The 23,254-nt window shown below is 39.7% G+C and overlaps 2 protein-coding genes across 4 annotated transcripts; both read right to left on the bottom strand.

Moving 5' to 3' along the window:
* Positions 1-426: 426 nt before the first annotated feature.
* cytip (cytohesin 1 interacting protein) lies at positions 427-5,904 on the bottom strand. 3 transcript variants are annotated; one of them, XM_086265809.1, is made up of 10 exons: positions 4,062-5,904; positions 3,854-3,908; positions 3,524-3,760; positions 3,148-3,224; positions 2,942-2,996; positions 2,743-2,845; positions 2,438-2,531; positions 2,233-2,299; positions 1,909-1,975; positions 427-1,692 (listed from the first exon to the last, which is right to left on the bottom strand). In XM_086265809.1, exons 3-10 carry the CDS (start codon positions 3,689-3,691, stop codon positions 1,214-1,216), a joined length of 1,110 nt encoding a protein of 369 aa, XP_086121935.1. In that variant the 5' UTR covers positions 3,692-3,760; positions 3,854-3,908; positions 4,062-5,904; the 3' UTR covers positions 427-1,213. The 3 variants fall into 3 exon arrangements, with proteins under 3 accessions (XP_086121935.1, XP_086121934.1, XP_086121932.1); XM_086265808.1 differs by having other exon boundaries at positions 3,854-5,904; XM_086265806.1 differs by having other exon boundaries at positions 3,148-3,197; positions 3,524-5,904.
* Positions 5,905-5,996: 92 nt separating this feature from the next.
* On the bottom strand, positions 5,997-21,006 carry acvr1c (activin A receptor type 1C). Its single transcript, XM_086265805.1, has 9 exons — positions 20,758-21,006; positions 15,374-15,604; positions 12,693-12,935; positions 12,295-12,525; positions 12,030-12,197; positions 11,458-11,614; positions 10,337-10,461; positions 9,823-9,953; positions 5,997-8,010 (listed from the first exon to the last, which is right to left on the bottom strand). Exons 1-9 carry the CDS (start codon positions 20,825-20,827, stop codon positions 7,885-7,887), a joined length of 1,482 nt encoding a protein of 493 aa, XP_086121931.1. The 5' UTR covers positions 20,828-21,006; the 3' UTR covers positions 5,997-7,884.
* Positions 21,007-23,254: the final 2,248 nt, after the last annotated feature.

Genomic DNA, 23,254 nt, shown 5'->3' with positions numbered 1-23,254 from the left:
TACAACTTCATCACTTCAACACAACTTAATTGTTATGGATTATCTAGGAAACGGGCTTCATCTGGCCTTGAAGCTGCTGTAATAATGCGATACATTGTATCGGGGGTAACTTGCTTTCTTTGTGAAGGTAACAACCCTTTCCAATTTATCCATCAGTTGTAGTACAAGCCCTCTTTCTGTAGCAGCAACTTGAAACAACAGAAGTAGTTGTTTTACAGGATATAGATGAATTCTTCTCAACTAGTTTTAAAGCCGTGTTCATTTCTTCAATTAATTCATCTTTTAATGACACAGTAATTTTTTTCACTACCTGCATCTTGCACCAGTAATTTTCAGTGAGTGTGGCTCACTCCAAAGTTGCATCTTCACCAACATTGAGACTGCAATGCTACATGAAAAGTAAAAGGAAGCACCGGTGACTGGAAACATCTTTAAAAGTTTATTGTTCGTTAAGAATTTTCTGTACATCATGATTTTATTTACAAAAAAAAAAAGACTGTGGATCATCGACATTAATGACACTCTTGCCACAGAAAATAAATGATACATTTTTACAGCAATTTCAACAATTTACAAGAAATTGTTACTTTCAGTGTTTCTGAATACTGAAAGAAACTTATACACAGTCGGAAAAAACAATTTGGAAATGAAAGCACTTAAGTAGTACTCTCATACCCACATCCTGTTTTTGAGCTGAGCAGCTATCTATAGGGCGTAGAGGCTTTGGTTTTGAGCACCTGAATATGTCATAAGTGATTTATGTCTTCTCATGTGCTTTAGGTTACATGTTTGTTTTAAATTTTGAAGTTGGCTACATTGATACAGTTGCTGCGACTTAAATCGATTAATGCTCATCACAATCTGTGAATATGACAAAAAATGAATTCAAGTAAGTAGGATATATAATTTCATCTGTCACACTTTACAGTCTGTTCAGTTTACATTCATTCAGCCTGCATTTGATTTTGTAATGCTTTTGTGCCACAAGTTAAAGCCAAGCAAGCGAGCCAGGCAGGAACTATAGGGGTAAATGCATACAGTATAAAAGTGTCCAACTTGTTTGCATTCCCATGAAGGGTTAACCCAGGCTTTTAAGTGTGGCGAAACACTTGATTGCATTGTCTGTTTCTATTTGTAATGTGTTAGGAACTTGACAGACCCTGTTTACCAACACTTAATACTGAATAGACACAAGGAGCATTTGGAAAGCGAATCACTGAGTGTTTGTTCCCATCTCCTCCTCTTCAACTGATCGTTGAAGTCCAGGAATTAACTTGAGAATGTGTTTGCGGACACTGGTTCTCCTGCCTCTTCTGGGCAGGGTTCCAAACAAGGACGAGATCCTTGTTTCCTCCCAGGACGGAGACAGAGAGCTGGTGCTGCCGGCCAAACTGGAGCTGCTGGAGCGGCCAAGAGGTTGGTGGTGATTGCTGGAGCTCGATGTGTGAGCTGAAGAGCTGTCTTGCGAAGGAAAGTCTTTGGAGAAGAAGCAGTTATCATCTGTGGTGCTGGCTGCACTGCTGGGACAGGGTGAGATCACGTCCCCAAACACACTGGCTTGGTCACTATCATCTGTCATCACACTCCTGTAGCTGCTGTCACTGGAAAAACGCCGGCCCAAGCGCCTGATGGGGGAGCTCAAAATAGCTGTGGAGTCTATCAGGAGGTCGAGACTGCTGTCGTTTAAATTACCTGAAAGCACAACAAAATCCCAGTTAGCTGATAAGAAATTTGTATCAGGAAGCTCATCAGCAACTTCCGCTGTATGTTTATCTGTCAGGGGAAGGCCATTTGAATTATCTGGAGTTTACACATCAATTCACATCATCGATGGCACATGCTTCAGAGAAATGTTAATGGCTGTGAGAAAGGAAGTGCTGTGGTCTGACAGCTGAGCATACTTCTCACCTCGCATTAGACGCTTTTCCTGTAAATTAAGGCCCTGCAGCTCCACCAATTTCTCACGTAGTGATTGCTGTATGGGCAAAAAAGGCAACAAAAACATTACACTTGTGCTTCCAGTAAAACTCTTAACTAATTCACTGAGAACATTTGCCTACAAAGATATTTGCACACAATGTCCATGCAGAGTATAGCCTGAGTAATTCAGCTGTGCAGCTGCAGGTTAGAAAGTATTGCTGGGGGCGTTTGAGGCTTCACTACTGCATGGCTTGGTGACTGCTCTTTTTTTTTCTTTGCCTACATCACACAGACAGGATTTAAGAGACTCACCTTGAGGGCGTCCATCTTCTTCTCCAACTCTATCTGCTTCACTATATTCCCACAAACAGTCTCTAGTCTGGAAGAATATATAACACATAATTACACTCTGTTATAATCCTATTATAAACTATTGTTATAGTGACTTTTTAGTTATCATCTGTTGTGCTTTTTTTTTTCTAGCAGTATTTAGAAAGTTATAAATGTTGTCACTCACTTTAGACAGTTGGTGGATTTTCTTATCTGATCAAGCACGCACTGGTGAGATGAGCCTTCAATGCTGACGCCATTGACCGTGACAATTATATCGCCTGTAAAAGATAAGGATGCAGAAATATAAGGAACGAATTGGTTATGATTACACAACATAGCTGTAAACTGCATGTGCACATCAGTGCGTGAGATTGCAGGCGTAGGTGTGAAGGCATGTAGGTATTCACATATAAGCGTAAGCGATATATCTGTCAATCGTCACGCAGCCCAAACGGGGCCTATACGGTAGAAAGGATGTGGGCGGCTCACCTGCGGTCAGGCCAGCACTCTCAGCAACACTGTCCTCGTTCACCTTGCAAACAAACGTGCACATCTCCACTGCAGGGCTGTTTTTCAGCTGCAGCCCGTAAGTCTGCAAAGAGAGACAAACGTGTCACAAAAAAGCGAGCCAAAAGCAACCCTTTTTTTCCCCCCTACACAACTTAAGCATGCTTCAGTGTTTGCTTACCTGAATTTCAAAACCAAATGTCTCATTGTCTTGCTTTTCCAAAATAATCGTGGTTCTGTGCAAAAGCAGAAAAAGCAAACGACTATTAATTAATATCAATTTTTAAGAAATGTAATAAACTGTTCATGCACAAAAAGTCCAGTAGACAGTTTTTCTTTTACACGTATAAAAGATGAAAAGTTGCACATCAATCCTGATATATTTACCGTTGTGGGTCTGTGTAATCAACCAGTGAGTTGGAGTAAGCCGGCTTGGACTGCAAACAGAGAGATGCAGAGTTCCTCTTTAAAAACAACAAAGGGCACTTTTTAAACTTTTAATCCTTCCTAGAAAGTATAAAAGTGTTGTTTTTTAAAAATAACAATAGAGATTTAAAAATTATTTGTTGAGCTGCAGAGAGCTGCTTTGTTTATTTCTCGTAAATTGGTGAAACTATATCACATTACGGCTTAAATCTCAGCTGTAATCCCACGTTGCAAATCAGTGTTTCGGTTATTTGATTTAGACAGCAGAAGTCTGAGTATTTACTGATGTGAAATTATAAACACACATACGTGTATTGCACTTGACATATTGTCTCACCTTGCAAACTCTGGGCTGTGAGCCAGTGCTGTGACGGTGCCGATCACTGTTCCCCCTCAGTGAAGCTCGGTACCACAGAGAACTTTTCTTCTTTGGGGTATTATCCAGAATGTAACTCTCCTGGCTGCCCTGGCGCTGAAGTCCATTGATATTCATGATGGAGTGCATGGTAGAATAGTCCTCAAAGCAGCATTGTGTCCTGCTGCAGCAGCTCTTCAGCGATTGTGTGGTCCTGCCCTGCCGTGCAGCCAAAAGCAAATGCATCAAGCGGAAATCCACATCATGTGATAGCTGTGGTAAACCGCATCTGCACTTCTCAGCTTCACGTACCTTGTTTCCTGTTCACCGCCTTTAACTTTTTTCTGTCTTTTCTCAAGAAGTGCTTCTGTGTTGGTTTGAAAAGAAAAAGCAAGGAGAGTGTTTAAGCTGTTTCTTTTTGAATTCCCCTTCAAACAGTCCCCTTTTCTTTTAGCAGTCTTTGCAATTTGATTTATGGTCTGTCAGAAATCAGCAATGCATGAGAAACTGGCCACCTCACCTCTCCAGCAGCACCTGCTTCCAGCCTCACTCACTCTCAGTTTTGTCAATGGGGCTAAGCCTGTGTTCTGTGCTCTGCCAAGCAGGGAGACTTGTCTTATAGGGCCAGACAAAAGGCTGATTTAGCTCAAGGCCAGTTTCATGCTTCCTAAACAGACAGCACGGGTCATTGGGCCGAAGGCATCAGACATGGTTGGATCAAAAGAAAAAACACACACACACACACACAGGCAGGCTGGCAGGCGTGCAGACAGTGGTTAAAGAAAACTAAGCTATGGTGCACAAACTTCCTCTTTCTCTCGCCAACACCATTGCCTTTAAAACATATACAGAGTTGCTTTACACTCCATTGTATAAAGCCCATGTAAGAAGCAGGCTGCCTTACAGCAATCCACTCTGCCCCACTGACCCTCAGGAACAGTTTGCTAAATAACCACGAGACCGTCTGGACACTGAAGTCCCGTGTGCTCCATTCAATCCATTACTTGCATAATTGGGTTGGAAACTGATTTATGTAGAGTATCAAAATCTTGCACTACCCGTCTTTATATTGTACTTTCAACAACCCAGAGTTTATAGCCAGGTCATGTCCTTCATAACATGCAGTACCAATTTTAAAGCATGTGATTGGCAATGGTTAATTTTTAAGCACGACGTTTATCCCAAACATTCATCCAAATGCAGTGAAAGCATATACAAAGACACAAAATTCACTACATTATTGTACCTGGTCCTAAAAAATCTTTGAAACACGGTGTCTAACCAGATGCTTACTCTGGATGGCATTCCCTTAGCCTCCAGCAACACTCTGAGAAATCTTCGAGTCCTTTTTAATCAGGATATGTCCTTCAGTGAGCACATTAAACAAATATGTAGGACTGTCTCTATTCATTTGCGCAATATCACTAAAATTAGAAACATCCTGTCTCAAAGTGATGCTGAAAAGCTAGCTCATGCATTTATTCATGACTGAAAAGCCTTCAGGTGATCCAGAACAGCCAAGAGAGTATTAACTAGGACTAGAAAGATATTGTCCCATATTCATTTCACTTCACTGGTTACCCTTTAAATCCAGAATCGAATTTAAAATCCTTCTCCTCAGGCCCCATCATATCTTAAAGACAGTACTTTTGGTTCCTAGGGTATTTAAAAGTAGAATGAGAGGCAGCGTCTTAAGCTATCAAACACCACTTCTATTAAACCATCTCGCAGTTTGGATTCAGACATCTTCTCTACTTCTCTATTTGTTGAAAATTTGCAGTCACACTGTGCGTTATGTGTATGATGTATCTAGAACCTGTTCCACAGGAAATGATTGATGAATGATGAATGAGTGTGATTGTGGTGATCGCTCGTTTGTCCCTTGCTTGCTGTAATGCTTACATTACAGCTGTCTTTGTGTTAATTTAGCAAGGCTGGGTTTGTTTTGAGCTTGTAGCCTGGTGGTGTGACTTTATAGCAAAAGGTTGAATAAACGTGTCTGTTCCGCTGATGGTGCTGATGAAAAATTAAAAGCAGCTAAAAATACTTTTAAAACCTAACTTTTAAATTCTTATGTGCGTGTTTTGATGCCCCGAAGTGACACAACGTGACCTCCTCTTACATGACAGCCTTCACTGTAAAAATCTGTTAATGCAACACAGAAAAAGGGGGTTGACTCATCCATGTAGCGCTGATGGCTTCAGTGTCAGCGCTTTATTTCCTCTGTCTAACGGACATTAACAGCGTATGCAGAAAGAGCAGCAGAACAGAAACGCAGATGAGTCACGCCAGTTGAAAGTGCGAATGGGAAGATGATAAAGAAAAAAAGATCAGCTTCAGATAAACGGCTCCGGGAAATTCTGCCCCTGCACAGTCATTTCTTACAAAATTACCCTTGAAATGTAGGGAGAGCAAAACATCCCATCTTTCTGTCAAAGTCATGAATGATGCTCAGTCAGTGAAAAAGTTTATTTACCCACTGACATCACATTTTATATGGATAATAAATAGTGCAAAAAGAGACGACACAATGCAGTATGAGGAAGTAACACAAAACAGTTTTCGATACATCAAACATGTATATTTAAATGATGGCGGGCTTAAAATCAAAAGTAGGTCTTACTTTGTTTAAAATTCTATATTATATGTGAGATCAGAAACCAGAAATTGCACACGGTGATATGCTTTGCTATCTGCTTTCTGTCCCTTTTTGTGTCTTCATAGAGAAGCAGATAAGACACAATACAGAACATATAAATAATAATAACATTCTAATTTTCAGTAATTATAGAAAAAAGTACCTTATAGTTTTACAGAAATAAAAACTGAAGACTTGCACATTTTGCCAAGAGAGCAACAGGCTACTGTACATAGCTTATTTTCAGAGGCAACACTGCTGATACTACATGTTATTCAGTCATTCTGACAATAAGTGCTTTCATACTGCAAAATAGGCGAACACTGATACCAAGCACAGATATTGAAGTATGTCACTTGTCTCTGAAACTAAAAACATGAACATATGGACAGGATGTGAATGAAAAGCCTCAGTGTATATTTGTTATGTTTCACAGTTTCACAATCACTACACCGATTGTTCAGATTATTTCAATCCACAGCTTTAAATAAGGAGTCACTTTGCATGATTTCAAACACACATGCAAGCACACCTACACATGTGTGCACAAATCGTGTGCAGATTCAGATTTCTGCACTTCCTCTAAGCCTGTTTATGTCGAGGCTCTGTAGGCCATGTTAGTCAGTGGTGCTAGTGATGCTAATGTGAACCCATATTCAAACTGTGCTCCCCTTATGTGGTATGTAAAAGTAATCAGCAGCATGTTGCGCTACGTTTGCACCTTCGGCAGCTTTTTTTGCCAATTTCTTTTTCACCTAATGCAAAAATAAGTCAGGTTTATATAAAAACAATGGATTTGAATTATATATAGGCTTTTGTTTAGATGTTTTATTTTACATTTATCGGATAATTGCTCGTTTTTGTTCAGCAGCAGAAAGCTTTTTTTAGAAAAAGAATAGAATAGACATTCATAGATTTTCTTATCTTTATATTAAAAATATGTATTTGTAGTGATTTTTATGGTTAATCAAACAATGTCAGAAATATTTCTTTGTCGGGATAAACTTTCATTAGTTCAAGTTGCACTCTATATGCTGAAATACCCTTTTCATGTAGTGACCATTGGCACCAGTGGATGAAAAGTTCATCACTCCATTACATTTCTTCTGCTTATAACACCCTTAATTATCCAATTCCTGTGAGTTAATTTTTCATTAGCAAACCTTGGATGCATTGAGCTAAAGATGATCTTTTACTTGTAAGCTTAGTGCTTTGTGTACATGAGTGCCGGTCAAGCAGAAGCACTTCTGATTAACAGGGAAAATCTGTATGTGTGTCTGTCATTAAAAAACAGTCAAACCAGCTGTTTTGTTTCGTTTAAATCCAGTATCCTACAAGATTGTCATTTAGCACATTAACTACCCAGCAATACTGTATTGGCTACAAGATATGGCACAAATATCAATGTGCAACTTCAAGCTTTGGGCACTTATGATACTGAGGTAGCAAAATAATCTATTTATACATCAAACACGACTTATTTATAATGGCTCTTCCTACCAAGAGTTTAGCTGTTTGGTTAAAATGTTGCTTCACAAGGTGTCTAAGTGCAAAGCTTTAAAAAATGACTCCTACAATACTTTGGCACCAACGACGACACGATGAAGCTCTCCGACGGTGTGGGGGCCGTCTCGGGCAGTAAGAGAGGTCAGTTATTTTACACCAGCGCCAGCACCAGTGCCGATCTGCAGAGCAACAAATCTAACTATTCTTTGATGTCCTTGATAACGGATAGCTGAGACAAGGTTTTCTTGACTCGCAGAGCAGTCAGTCGCGCAGCAGAGTTGGCGTACCAGCACTCCCTCATCAGCTTGCCCATCACACGCAGAGCCTGGTGTAGCAACGAGATGAGATGACGTTATAAGTTACAAAACCCGGAAAATCACAGGTCAGGCTCCAGTGTGTACTGGAATAACAAATATCAAACATCTGATCTGAACAGTTTCACCGGTAACTAAACATGCAATCCAACCTCTTTGATTGACTCTGTAGAAATATCTTTGCAGCCTTTGCAGTGGTAGTAATAGTTTTTGGTAGCTAAAATTGAATACAGTGGTGTGTCAGAATAACGCCCAATTCTCTTCTGTCGGGAAGTGGTTTAACAAGAAATGAGATCTGAGACAAAGAAGTCTCAGACCTCACCCTGTTCTGTCAATCACTTTTAGCCCATTACCCGAGGCCTTGAAGATAACCACTGCTATGTGTGTCATCCCTCCAGTGCCGTCCTGACTTCTTAAATATCAAGTTTTCTGTACATTTTAAAAAGCTTTAAGAGAATTTCCACTTTCATATGGCTGTAATATGTATATATTTGAATCACCGAGTTGTCTGATGATATCTGTGACGATAGTGAACAGTGTCCACTAAAGTGCAACTCCCCCTGAAAGGCAAGGGCTATACTACAACTTTGATGTTTTTTTATTACATCATGCTGACATCAGCCTATCGAGGTCAAATGCTTAGCCAATCATGGTACTCGTGTCCTCCAAGGCCTAGCATATTGTTTGAAAGTTTGAAGACGAGCCATAAAAATTGTGGGTAATAAAAAGCTCTTACTGAGTTTGAAATTTGGTGCCTTGACCTTGACCCGATTTTCCCCAAAATGAAATCAGCTCGAGTTGTTATTGGTATCTAATATCACACAAAATTTTAAAATGATACATTGAAAACTGTTGACATTAGACTGCTAGCAAACAGACAAATGACATAATATACTCCCTCCCTTCCTGGTAGAATAAAGAAATCTCCCTCAAACTGGCAAAACTTGTGATGTCATGATGCGTTGTACACAGGAAAAATTATGGTAAATTTATTGACCTATGGATAAGACTGAGGTAGTAGTTTGTGGCCACAGTGCATCAAGCATGGAGGGTGATAGCTATTACCTATAACCTCAATAGCTGTTACATGAGCTCCTTATGTATAAAGTTGGGACAACAGACTAATCTTTGACAGCCACCTCAGCTTAAATAAGCATGTCACCTCAGTTGTGCAGCTTGGTTTGCAGCTTACAAGACTCAGTAAGGTCTGCTCAGTTTTATCTAGATAAAATCTAGACACAGTCATATACATGCTTTAAGATCCCCTAGATTATCTTACTGCATTTCTCGGTTCACACTAAAGCATATTTCAGATCTCCTGACATCATTTGCTCGTCACTGTGACATCGATCACTCTGGAAACAGCTATAAAACCATTTCTAAGACATTAAGACTCCAGAAAATCAAGGTGCGAGCTGTTATCCACAAATCGAGAAAGCTATTGCTATTACTTGGGTTATTGTTGTCTAATATTAATTTTTTTTGATGATCTAAAACATGTAAGTGTAAAAAATATGCTAAAAAAGTAAGAAATAAAGGCTTTTTCCCAAACTATATATAAATGAAGTTGACAAAGTTTAATACTGTCAGGAGCACACACAAAAGTTTGTTTTTAGCATGTAATTTGTTTAGTTTTAAACATGCTCATGCTTTGATACAGCTATTTCATATGTGACACTGTAAATTTTCCTATGTGGTTAGAGGCTGTTGGTTCACTGATGCTCGGTTTGGTGCTAAACTGTGACTAATCGTGCTTTATGTCACCATGACACCGGCTCTTTGACAGCTATCTCACATAACGACACATCAGATTTCTGTCTCACCTCACAGCTCTGCCACTGATTGGGAATGCTGGGTCTGAGCTTCTGATCGCAAACCACTTTCCTCATGTCCTCAATGGATGGATCTGAAGGCACCATGTCATAATAAGGCAGCTGAAAATCCTCATGAAGTCCTGTGAAAATGCAAAAAACAAAAAAGCATTTTGTTTATTGTCTGGGGTTTTTTTACAGTTTCATGTATGCACTCTTCTTGAAGCAGTGCATGCTTTTCCTTTTTTCTATGATTACATACTGTGGTGATACTCAGTGTAATGCTATAATATGGCAGCGTATGTGCAAGTAATACTTGCGAGCCACAAGTTCAGGCCTTAGTTAATGACGTTAATATGGCCGCTCATTTCAGACAGCCTGCACTGAGAGTCAGTATAAGATTTTTTTCAACTGTGTATTATGCAAAGCAAGTCTCTCACAGTCGCTCCCAAAATAAAAGTATTGTTTTGGAAATTTGCATGAAACTTGTGGTAGAGTGTATGTGTGTGTGCGTAGTTTGAAATACCCCTATCGGAGCATCTTCTGGCCAGTTCCCAGAACACCAGGCCTAATGAATAGATATCCGCCCGCTTAAACGACTCAAATGTGTTTATATTGATTGTCTCATCCAGGATTTCTGGAGCCATGTACCTGCAGAGGACAGAATGATTACTGTCTAATGAAATAAAAAGCCCAGTACCTCTTGCAGTATATACTTTAACGAATTTGTTTGTGTGGGTTGGGTTCAAAACTTTCTCACCCAAATTCTAAAAATGTGAAACCACAGGTCACATCACCCTCGTCAAAACCAGCAGAACATATAAGCTGCAGGACATGCATCCGTCTTCATTGCTGAAGACAGCAAAGATTCAAGTGCTGCTCTTGTAGGAATGGTTATCACTTTTTAAAAGGACAAATAATATATCATCTTTAAAAGAAAACACAGCACTTACTCAAGCCTTATAGACTGACCAAAAACAAGTCCACAACCACTAGGAGTCGCCAAAGCCTAAATGCTTGAGAATGGACTGCTGCTAAATAAATACATTTGTTTTTGTACTGTTTACAGTTGCATCACTGCTGTTTGTTCTCTCACACCAAATAAATTGAGATTTCATGACTTTTACTCAGCATTTTTCTCAAACGGGCTGTGTGAACTGTGTGCACAGACACTACATGATGATGTCTCCTCTATAAAGAGTATTATTTATGCATCAATCGGGGGGGAAAGCTGTTCTACACATGTGTTCCTGCACTTTTGACCTCTTTAAACTTTGTCCTTTCCTCCATGCATCTTGGAAATAGGTGAAGCTGTGCCAGAAACCCCTTGTGCAATGTGTACATACACGGCTAATATTACTCTCTAAATAAACAAGGCCAGTTATTCCAGCATGACACCTGGAGGGCCTTATTTGTTACTGTGGGTTCTGCTTTTCTTGCTGAAACCAAAACCAAAGATGCTGGCTTCCTCTTAATGTTTAAGGGCCAATTAATAGTATTACTTTAAAACACACCGACATGAGAGAACAACTCAAAATCACCAATAATATTTAAAGAACATGGAAGTGATTTCGGTTTAAAGGCACTTCAGTTTAATTTCACATTTCTGTTTTGTGTGTGTTTTTTGTATTGTGACATAAATCCAACCTCTTAGTTCCCACTCTGTGGTTGGATGGTATGTCTATGGTGTTTGTGCTGGAGTCGAGTTTCACGGCCAAACCCAAATCTGCAATCACCGCCGTCCCGTTCTTCTTCACTAAGACATTTTTAGATTTTAGGTCTCTGTGAGCAATGGCTGGCTTCCCTAGAAGCAAGAAAGTAACAATTAAGGTTATTCTGGAAGCCCCAAAAATGTTCTTTATATTACAGCAAATATTTTGGGTCTTTTAGAGATGGATAAAATTGAGGATCATTTTCCAGCCTTAATGTCATAAAATGTCACCTTATCATATCACAGCAGGGTTTGCCTTGTGGTTACACTGTAGCACTGAGTTGATTAGCAAATTAATGGTCAGTCAATGGAAATTTTTTCTTCAGGTTTTAATATATAAAGATATCGCATTGAGATATAGGAAGCACATGGCCAAAATACATTTGCTCCTTTTAATAAGATTAAAGGATATATATATATTAAAGGAAATAGAGCACCCTTTGAGCTTCTCTGATGTGACTTCACTGTCCTAGAATTCAAGTTCTTTATTTACTAAGTACATTCATACCCTGTGTGCCAATGATTTCCATGTGGAGATGTGCCAGCCCACTGGCTATGGACAGAGCAAGAATAATCATGCCTTCCACTGAGACCGTGTGCCTGTTCAGGTAATCATACAGGGAGCCGTGCTCATGGTACTCTGACACCAACCAGAGCTGAGTCCATGAGCCGTTATCTGCAAAAAGGCAGCGAATGACAACGTTATATGTTGGCGAATTTATTTCATAGCTTAATTTGTGAATACATTTGTATTTAGTGCCTAGTTGTAAGACCTTTGTTATCAGCAGCAATAAAGCCCAGGATGTTTTCGTGCCTGAGCATGACAGTCTGATAGATCTCAGCTTCACGGAACCACGAGCGCTCGTCCCTGGAAGAGAAGATCTTAACTGCCACGTCCTCGCCCCTCCACTTGCCGCGCCACACCTCGCCGTATCGACCTTTTCCGATGGTCTCCTGCAGGACGATGGTTCGAGCTATGGTTCGCTGGACCAGCAGTGGCAGCCCTGCAAGATGCAGACGGGAAGAGAAGAGCAGTGGTTTTGTCTCAGCAGATCATAGCTGGAGGGATCAACAAAATGTGTGCAATTACTGGATTATACTTGTACCACAATGGTCACAATCCGGGCCATCGTGTCAGTAACCATGTGACAAGTTCAAGCAGTTCTCTCACCTGATCCTGAACCAGAAGTGCTCATGTCATATATCAGATCTTTGAGACTTCTGTCAGGTGACATTAGCAACTGATCATCCAGAGGCTCCTCCGGGTCCTGCTTGTGGGATCGCCTGTAGGCACAACGGTGGCCCTGCACAACAAAGACGCCTAGCAGGATCCCTACACACAGCAAGCAGGAGGGCACCAGGATCACCACGATGAGCTGCAGCCTGCTCCAGCCGGGTTCTTCTGAAGGCCTCTCTGAACAACAACATAGCCAATATTATTAGCGTGTAGTCCTTTTCTAACATTCCTAGTACTTTTTTTGGTTCAATAATCAGTAGAATGTAGAATGGGGTAAGATTTGAAACTGTGTTTAATGGGTCTAAGGTCCCTGCTGTGTCTGCTGCACACCCTGGTGGTTACTAGAAAACATGGCAAGCAACAGCATAGGGGGCAATTAGCACAACTCAACACATCAGGTGTTACATAAAACTCCAGCTAGCATAGATGAGTCAGCTTTTTCAGACTTTTAGAAAAGCTCAGCAAAATTAAAACACCACTTATTCTGCAGCCCTAAACTTTAGAGAGGTGGAAATTGAACGTTTGGCAGATGCAATGTTTTCTTGTTTTTCCAGCGTGTCTGAAAATTTTCATCACTGCCTGTAAGTGTCATTAATCAAAAAGGAATAAAGATATTGAATCTTTTGGTGCCAGCAAGCTTTCACTCCTCAAAAAATACGTGCAGTGAACTAATCAGCAACAGGTGCACCGTCAGACCTCGCAAATAAAGATCTGGGCTTGGCAAAACAAAATAACTTGACGTTTCTGTCCCTGACCTTCATTCTGTCTGTGGGTGGCCAGAGGAAAACCTGGACACAAACAAAAACAGGTGAGCGGGTGGGCGCTGTGATAATATGAGATTTAGAGACATGCTGGCAAAATAATGTGCTGTCAGTGCTGCATTACTACCATGACCTAGTGCTAATTTTGTTTGGTCTGGGGAAATAAAGAGGGAGAATTCTGTAACGATTATTTGGCCAACTTCAAGATTGCAGGAGCTACAACTAACTCTTTCAACATATATGTGCACATGTGGGTACTGTAATAAAAAAAATAAAGGTTTGAAAAAAACCCAAGTCCCCAAAGGATGAAATGTCCTCACCAAGTGATCCTAAAATGTGCAACATCTGCAGATGGCCCAATGTGCAAAGCAACACATTGTGAACTAAACCACAGTTTCTTAAGACATCTTTAGCCTTTTACCTAAATACAGATCCTGCCATGTGTCCAACTGGTGCTCAGCAGATATGGTGCAAAACAAGACCTTACTCTCTCCTCTGGCTTATAAGACCTTCTACACACTCTTTTCTTCCCTCTTAGGTGATTGGGGTCATCTCAAAGCTCATATCTGCTTTTAAACTGTTTACTACAGCTAAGAGGAGTTTGGAAATTAGGTACAAAGGAACACTTAAAGTATCCCTTCCCGTGTGTTGAAAAACTCTAAAGTAAATCAAATTGTACAGCTACACAAACCACTAAACACTACCTAGCACTTAAATGTCTGAGTATAGAAATGCATGGAAGTCAAAGCGAGGTCATGAATTCTTTATGTATAAAAAAGAAATCCACAGCTAAACGGATGAGCTGATATGTAGCAAAGCAGTGGAACAGATTGATTGCGCTGTCCTCATTCACAGTCAGCACCATCATGGCCTCGGGGCACTGCCCCAACCACTCTCATTAAAAATCTGCAGCATCAGACACTTCAGCACCAAACATATGAATATGATCATATATTTGTTTTGTTTCTCACTGACCATCTATACCTTTCTGCTTGCAAATTGGAAACAATCAGTAAATGAATCCATTAGGAAATCAACTGATAATCTGCAGTATTTTTAATAAATAAACCATTTCAGTAATTTTTTTAGCCAGCTGCATATACAAAGGTGTGAGTAATCCTTCTCTGCATTAAGCCCAACTTCCACCCGGCAGACCCATGAGAGGCTTTTGGGACTACATGCCTGACAAAGTATTTATTTATAAATCAGGCGAGGGAGGGGGAGGATCACTAACTGACGTCCCATAGCCTCTGCCAGATTTGTTATGTCACAGGATCTAGGAGGATCAGCATCCACCTCGTCTAGCCGGGACCAGAATGAGTGGGAAATCCCACACAGATTGAGTTGGTGTTGCCGCTGAGTGTATGCTACTGAAGCAGTGGAACATTAAAAGACTGTCTGAGGGGCTGAATGCATTTTTCCTGTATTTCATTTTTACAATATCCGCAAACTGTTTATATATAAATCTATTCATTTTTGTATCTGCTATCACAGCTTATGTAGGGCAGAGTACACTCTGGACAAGTAGCCCATTGCAGGTCTAACCCAAACATACAGACAAGCATTTACAGTCATACCCACTGCTAATTTAGAACGACAGGCTAACTAACATACATATCTTTGGAGACTGGGAGGAAGCCAGAGTATCTGGAGTAAACCCGCACAAGCGCACATGCAAACTGCACACAGAGAGGCCCCAGCTGGCCAGGTGGTCTCGCCACATACTGCTGCATTACCACACTGTGCACTGTTTATATATAACTCTGTATTATTTCTGCTTCAAAACACAACCAAAAAATAGTAGAGGCAAATAGACACAGCGGCCTCAGGTTATTAGCATCGTGTGGGCTGTACCTGGGTATAGGTGCAGGGTCTCGTTGTTGCAGAAGTCAGTGAAGCAACAGTTCCTTTTGGAGACATTTCTGGAGCTGTAGCAGAAGACCTGGCCTTTCATCTCAGAGGGGGACAGGCAGGACTTCACTGCCTCCTCCTTCCCATCGATCAGCATCACAGAGTTCCAGCAAGCGCCGTCTGCTGCTGTCTCACAGGTGTTGTTGGCACACAGCTGGCACACACACTTCAAACCTGAAAGACATTGAGATTTGGTGATTTTTGTCTTCAGACACTTTACAGCTGACAGCATTCACTGTACTTCATTTATCTGTGAGTGACTGAGGGGGGCTGGGGGGAGGACAATATACTGACTCGCGTGAACAGTGGTTTTTAACTCTTTAGTAGCAGGATGCTCCTGTTACACAATGACATCTATGCTCTTAATGGATGGAGGTGGAGGAACCAGATTAATGCCTCTTAGTTTAACACCCACATAATCTTGTGTTCTACTTGGAGCTGTTGTCATGCTTTGTTCCATAAGCAGTGTCTGATAAGCAAGAGTGCACTGCCTGCTCACAAGGAAGAAAAACAAATAGCTTTAAAAATTGCTAATTATTTAATTGTGTGCAATGTTTTTTATGGCGCCTTCAGTTTTCAAGCTAAAGGTCTCCACAGCCTTATCTTGTAAATTGTAATATTTTGTAACAAGTATCACCCATTCATACATTTTTTTATAGACACTGATGGCTGATCCTGAAATATAATTATCAACAGATAAGTGACAATACCTTAAATCAGTTTCCAGTCATGACTGCTGTATGTATGCAGTAATTATTTTACTTACTGTACTCTGTAATAATCTTAAGTCATTCTTCACTGCCTTAATTTGGATCCACCACGCCATAAGACCTGTTGTCAGAATGGCTTCTTTACAGCCACTGAGACCTTTTCTGATGACTCTGCAGTGGACAGCAGACGGATCAACTGAAGGACCAGATGCATCTCGCAGGTTCTGCGTCAGGTCTTAGCTGGATTTTTTTTTCCTATTTCTTTAGGATATGAATTTCAGATACTGTCCATCTACTGTAGATATTTTTATCCCTGACATTTCTTCATTTGTCCTCCACTTATCCAGTTTTTACAGAATTTCTAAGGGCCCTCTGAATACCATGCTGTGCCAAGTCTTCTGCTGATAACTCTTTGGAATTCACCTTGTTGGTGCAAAAAATACTTTATGCTGTTTTTGTACGTTCAACTAAATAAATGGGAATAATTTCTTTTTGACATGCTCTTAGAAACAAAAGGCCTAAAGATTCAAAGTTGTCTGTTATAATGGCCTGGATAAACACTAGTTCCTTCACTTAGTCGCCTTTTTATACTTAAACATAGATCAATGTAAAAAACAAACAAAAACAAATTCTGAAAATGTTTGGATACAGGACTGGATGGAAAACAAGTGAAAAAGCATCCAATGTCCAAACCTGGAGACCAGTTTTCTAAAAATACAATAAAGTCTGGCTCACTGGAAGCAAAATGTTAAGAAATGAGATTAATCAGCTGTATTTTTATGTTTTTTTTTTGTTGTGTGCTTTTTTAAAAAATCGTATAAATCATAAATTCATTGATACGTAGTGATATCAGAAATCAATCCCTGTTTATTCCAGACTCTTGTTTTTTTCTGCTCCCTCGCGAATCTCCTGGAAAGCTGATCAATTTTTATTGACTCTGCATTTTGTACTAAATCTGGAACCACATTGCTCACTTGGCTCAGTTCCCATGAACTATGAATGCCTTATAAGTAAATCTGACTTACAATATGCATGTCACACAGAGGTTATATGGTACCTAAAATCTGGAAGAGCCAAAGTATGAAAAGGGGATTTAAACAAATATCATTACATAACAAAATAATATCTTTATAAACATAATCTTTATTTTCAACATCTTGTAGCCTAACCATTAAAGTGAAAAAAATTTCAGCCCACAGTAAACAGCGGTGTACGGTCTCAAAGGAGAAGTTTTTGAAAAATTCAATTAGAGTATATTTTTCCTCCAGCCTGCTGTGCTGTTCATTTAGGTGGTTTTGATGCGAGCTGCCCAGTTTTGGACATGCTGGCTGTAATGTCTGGCTTCTCTCTGACTATAATGGAACAAAATGCCACTCACCTTGTGGTGACTAAGGTGCCAAAAACAAACAGAGAACTGATGTCTCTTTTTCCAGAACAAGAAAAAGAAATACAACCACAAATCTTGCTTTGACCAGTGTCATGTAACAACTATTTTCTTCCCACAGTCTACAACCACTAAAACAAGCGCGCAGCTAGCTAATTATAGCTCTGCTGAGAGAAGACATCATTAATGTTTACATCCCATAATGCTCTCATCACGAGTACATGAATCCTTCTGCAGAGTGACAGGGATTGCAGGTGTAGTTCGGAAGAAAGGAAATATCTCCCGCATGAAAGTGCTCATGGACATTTTTTTTTTACCCCAAAAGAGACATTTCTCTTTTTTTTTTAGCAGCAAAGAAAAATAAAGCACTTAGAGACCACGTGTCACCTGATTTACTGAATTTAAGAGCAGGCAGACATCTCTCCAGCCAGCCCCAAACTCACAACAAAACACTCTAAACGGATAAACTGTGAAGGAACGAAGACATAAATTTGATCTTCATTATACTGACAGAACATAATCTCCAGTGGACAACTGAGCAGCAATAACTCTTCATCCTTTTGGTCTTTAAATGGGAATGATTGACAGTTAGAAATATGACCAATCTTCTCTTTTAAAGGTTTTTGTAAAGCTCGTCTTGATGAGAGACCTGCTGACAAAATCAGCACAAAAAAAGTTCAGGTGAAGACTATGAGATTACTTTTTGCCTTTTTATGGCATAGCTGGGGTTGCTTGGTAACAACCTGTTCAAGGACAATTAAGTTAAAATACACCGAGGTGCGGCGAGAGTTTCCTTTCTTAAAGCTGATGAACGTCTGAGCACTGGTGTGTGTATTTAATCACTTGTATAACACTGATGGAGACCGAAGACTTGATTTGGGGATCGTGCATCTTAAATGGCAAAACTATTTTTCCAAAATATACATGTTCAAAATCTTGTTGAGAGTTTATAAAAGGCGCAAAAACTTCTAAGTAAAAACATTTTTATTGGCTTAATTTATCAAATTAGCAGAAACAAAAATCTAAACTTCTTACAATAAATGGGACTGTGAAACCTCACGTAATCTAACAATAGTTTAACAGGAAACTTGTCTAACCATTTGCCCTCTTTCTAAATCCCCATCTTATGATGATATATAACTACATTTCAAATCTATATTTAATTCTCTCTGTTTCAGGAACTTCATATTACCCCATAGCCTCTGCGTGCACATTTAAAAAGCTGTGAAAAGAAAACCAACAATGAATCAAAGTTGATTCCACATCCATTCAGTTTGGAAGTGGATCTTTGCTTTGAATCCGTTTTGAAATGACTGTTTGCAGCTTTTAGAGCTTGTTTTGTGACAAACCCTAGAAGGGGAAGCTGAATCTGAGCAGTGACAGTAATGAGTACTCTTTTAAATGAAATATTGCGCAAACTTTGCACATGCTGTTCACATTTATAAATCATTCTCCATAAACTAACAAGTTTGGATAGCCCTGCAGCACCCCTCAATCCTGAAAGAATAATTACTCATTTCCTCAGGCATCACCAGAGTCAGTTACAAATTAATTCTCTCTCTGTGTTGGGGAGTATAATACTGTTATTTGCAGTGTTGTGAAGTCTTGTTATAACTGTGGACCAAACTCGATGAGTCCCTTTTAACTAATATCTGCACTAATATAACAGAGAAAGTGTTTACAATTACAGGAAACAGGGAATATCTGCCACACTAGAAAATCACCCATTTATTACTCAAATAAGGAATACGTTCACTGCAAAGAATGTAGAAAGAGAGACATTTTTACTTTGTTATTTTTCTGGCTTTACTTAAATCTGCATTTAATGAGCCTTGTTAACCTTTAAAGTAGCTCAATTATTCGGATTGAATTCCAGTGTCTAGAAGAATAGCACTGAGGCTTGTAGAATAATTTGGAGGCATTAAGCAATAAGAGGCATTTAGCGCAATTAAGCAATAACTGGTTGTTTTTAAAAGTTTCACTTAATCATTGCATTAGAAATTAAGCTATTACATAGCTAAAGGTGACCCAGAGTGACTAAGAGAGTGCAACTAGTACAACTTACCTTAAGTCACCTGTAACCTTTTACCTTAAGTCAGAGAATGTCAGATGAAAAAACTTGTGCTTTTTAATTATTTTCAACAAAATGCGTTAGACAAAGATCTGACATACAAAGTTTGCCAAACAATAGTTTTCATCCAGTTCAACCCACCATCTACTTGCCCCACTGGAAATGTAGTAAAACATGCACTGCAGTCTAACACAGTTTTTCTAAGTTGGAGTTTATGTCTTTCTGTGTACCTGAGCCCACCAGCAGCCAAACAAGCCAGGCTGTGTTTATGAAGTAGCATCTGTTCTGTTTTCCAGCTCTGGAGTTAAGTGGCTGCAGATTCTCCAATTCTTAATGTATTTCATCAATATCAAATGCAATGTTACAGCACTTCAAGATGCAGCATGAATGTGGGTGGAAACTATGGATTGTTTTCATCAGTTAACCTGACATCTATTTCCATAATGAACTGTTTGGTCTGTAGAATAAAAGAAAATTGTAATGCCTTCAATTTAGGATTTTCTGCAGCCCAGTTTTCAGCAAATATGTAGTTTTGGGCAACAAGTAGTTCAAAAGCAAAACATATGACAAGAAAAAGTTGCAAATCCCTTTAGAGACACTTGAATTATTACCTCAGTTATCAAGTTATGAGAGTAGCTCCAGGTTATTTTTGAATGATGAACTATCCTTTCAGGGGTGTAGTATGAATTCAATCACAGAAAACAAATAATTAATATTTCTATTTCATATTAAGCAAAACGTTTTAATCCTAGATACAAACAGGCTACAAGGCAAATGCTTTAAGGTCTTTGAAATGATATATCACAGCATGTGTACTAAAGCTGACCACATATTTTAGCCAAACCTACTTACTGACAGCTTGAAATTACAGTCTTTTAACACCCATACTTCCCCACCGCACACATGCTGTTTGTGGGCGGTAACTTTACTTTCAGACCTTTTTAACAGCAGCAAAATAAGAAAAAGAAATGCTCCACTTTTGATCATATCTTTAAAGACAAATTCTTCTTCTTCTTTTTTTTTATTGCTATAAAGTTTTGTGTGATTTTGAAAAGCCAACTATACTAATTGGGTTAGTGTAGGCGGTCTAAGAACTCATTAAAAACCTTAAAAAAAACAAATGGCACAGCTTATTATCATGTTGCACCCTGAGACTGTGTACCTGCAGTCAGCTGGGCGACAGTCAGGAAAATCAACGCCGCTTGAAAGCACTGCTTCCCGGGACGAGTCATGGTAAGAGCCGCATCTGCTCCCTCTCTGACGCACCGCTTACACAGCTACTCTACAGAAAACAGAGCAAATAAACATTGCGGTAAAGTCCGTCGGCCATGCACCCCCGCCACAAACGTCTCCGTCTGTAAACGATCGAGAAACGCAGTTTGCTCCGCCTCTGTTGACTGAACTTTAAGAGGATTAGCGCTGCAGACCTCTGATAAAGACATGTGAATGGGAGCCAGAGAGAAAGTGCGTCGCACATCCATTTAACTGCTGTCGGTCCAATGAAACACCACCTCCTGTCTGCCAAAGGGATATGGAAATTACCTCTGCTCACTGAGGTCTCACTTATTTATTAAATGTGCAGAGATTTTAAACTATTTACAGTGTAATCAGTGGAAATTACTAACTACAACGCCACAATCTGGCCAATCTGCAACCCATACATTATTAATAAATAATCCACAACAAGGCTGCTGAGCTCCCTAATGAACACATGAGAACATGAGCACTCTGTGCTTCCCTGAGTGCAATTAATGTCAGTTAATGCAGAAGGAACGAATATGTCATATGAATGTGTCTTTGAATGTGTACTCTGAGCCCCTTTACGCACAGTGGCAGCCTTCCAGGCTTAAAAAATAGAGCCAATGCAACATGCCAAAACCTCAGTTTCTCCAATGGAGGCTGACCCCAAAAAGCCAGTCACTTCCCATGTTACAAAGCCCAACTTTAAAAACATGTTTACAGCCTGCTACAAAAACAGTTTTGGTCTCTAAGGAAGCCAATGTTTCTCTTTATTTAAAAAAAAAAAACTGCTCAAGGATTATTCTCCTTTGCAGCTGCCTGTTAACATGTTAAAATGACATTAAGCCTTAAAATGATGCATTAGGGATTAGGGGTCATGATTGCTATGACTGACAGGTGGATACCAACACAGCTTCACCACACCATCGCAGCGAATCAGAATCAATATCTTAAACAGGTTTGTGGCACTTTTTTGGAACATTCATAATAGAAATATCTACTGTGCACCTTTGCAGTATACACTTATAGTACACACTTAAGTGCAGTTCCTCCCGTGGGCACCTCAAGCTTGCTGTAGAAAGTAAGTCACTGCAGCTTTACAGCTTAAAGTACGTTTACAACTTGTTTAAAAAGCTATTAATGGTATCTGATCTACATGTATCAACAGTACAAGGGTGATTTTATTATTACTATTATGTTTTTGATAACTTACCCTTTAAAACTTTGGTGTACAGCTGCTTTGCCAGGTGGATGCCAAGGCAGCGTTAGCCCACCATTGTTCAGGCTCTTTCAAGCTCTCAAATGTGAGTTTGCAGTCCTGTGGATAACTCCCATCTTTTATATACAGCCTATGACAATTACGCTGGTCCCACCAATATTAATATTGTACTTCAGCTAATTGCAAGTGTGGTGCCCTCGAGGATCTGACAGTTGCCTGTTTTGAGAGTTTGGTAATCCAACCGTCAGCCTATCTTGTGGCCATTCCAACTGCTCTCCCTGGATGAGAGAAGCAAAAACAGAATAAAAAAAAAAAAACTAGGCTGCACAGACGCCACTTCTGACCTCCCTCCTAGTGAGGCAGAAAGTAAACACTTAGTTGATCAACAGTGAATGACGTTGCTGTACATTCAAAGCTGGACTCACCTGCATGAAAGAAGTTATTTACAGCCAGCCATGTTTCTGCTGCTGAGGCTGCATAGCAACAAAAGGTGCCAATGTCTCCAGGGACAGTGAAGGTTTGATCCCACAGACTACACGGTCATAACACAATCAAAAATCGGGATTTTTAAAAAAATCTATTTATTCATGGGCGGTATGCACATTGTCTACAAACAAGAAGTGGTGAGGCAGCCACTAGTAAACTCTGAATCCAGGAACCTTGACTTTTTGGGGGTTCTCGCAGCACAAACAGTCGCTGCTCCAACTGCACCAGCTGTGGTCCTTGGCAGTTAAGAAAATGAATCACTACTAATGTGGTGACTGACACAGTCTTCATCAAGGCACTACTAGGAGAACATTAAGTCACAAAACCAACATAAGAAAAATGAGAACTTGTACAGATACACTGACAGGCAAATGCACAATGTTTATTGAGGGTGCTAAGAAAAGAAAAAAAAAAACCATCCAAGACTGTAGGGTTGATGTAGGATTTTCATGAAGTTGGGTTTTTTTTGTTTATCCATGAGTGTCTTTATATAATCTGGTATAAATTGACTCTATATTGTTCATTTTTAACATTTAAATTCTTTCAAATATTTTGATATTTACTTACTGGAAAAAAGTAACACATACTTCGTCACCATTACACCCTCTCAGATAATGAATACAGTGCAACCAAGTCTAGCCCTAAACCTCAAAGAAACAGGATGGGACATTAAAACTGCTGGAGTCAAACCTCTGCTCTGCGGTCTCCGGACGGA

This window comes from Aulonocara sp. 'chitande type north' Nkhata Bay, linkage group LG16, assembly GCF_057382095.1.
Source record: "Aulonocara sp. 'chitande type north' Nkhata Bay isolate Kocher_YH1m ecotype deep benthic linkage group LG16, A_spYH_male_GT1.1, whole genome shotgun sequence".
NCBI lineage: Eukaryota > Metazoa > Chordata > Actinopteri > Cichliformes > Cichlidae > Aulonocara > Aulonocara sp. 'chitande type north' Nkhata Bay.
The sequence above is the reverse complement of the archived record's forward strand: the minus strand, read 5'-3'. Positions and strand labels throughout refer to the sequence as shown.

Coding starts and splice junctions, on each gene's coding strand:
- acvr1c (XM_086265805.1), bottom strand. CDS start 20,827: ATGACTCGTCCCGGGAAGCAGTGCTTTCAAGCGGCGTTGATTTTCCTG. Junction 10,462..11,457: donor CACAGAGTGGGAACTAAGAG/GTTGGATTTATG, acceptor TGTCCTCTGCAG/GTACATGGCTCCAGAAATCC. Junction 8,011..9,822: donor ATCAGTGGCAGAGCTGTGAG/GTGAGACAGAAA, acceptor TTGCTACACCAG/GCTCTGCGTGTGATGGGCAA.
- cytip (XM_086265806.1), bottom strand. CDS start 3,787: ATGCATTTGCTTTTGGCTGCACGGCAGGGCAGGACCACACAATCGCTG. Junction 2,300..2,437: donor AAATCCACCAACTGTCTAAA/GTGAGTGACAAC, acceptor ATATTCTTCCAG/ACTAGAGACTGTTTGTGGGA. Junction 1,693..1,908: donor GGAAAAGCGTCTAATGCGAG/GTGAGAAGTATG, acceptor TTGTGCTTTCAG/GTAATTTAAACGACAGCAGT.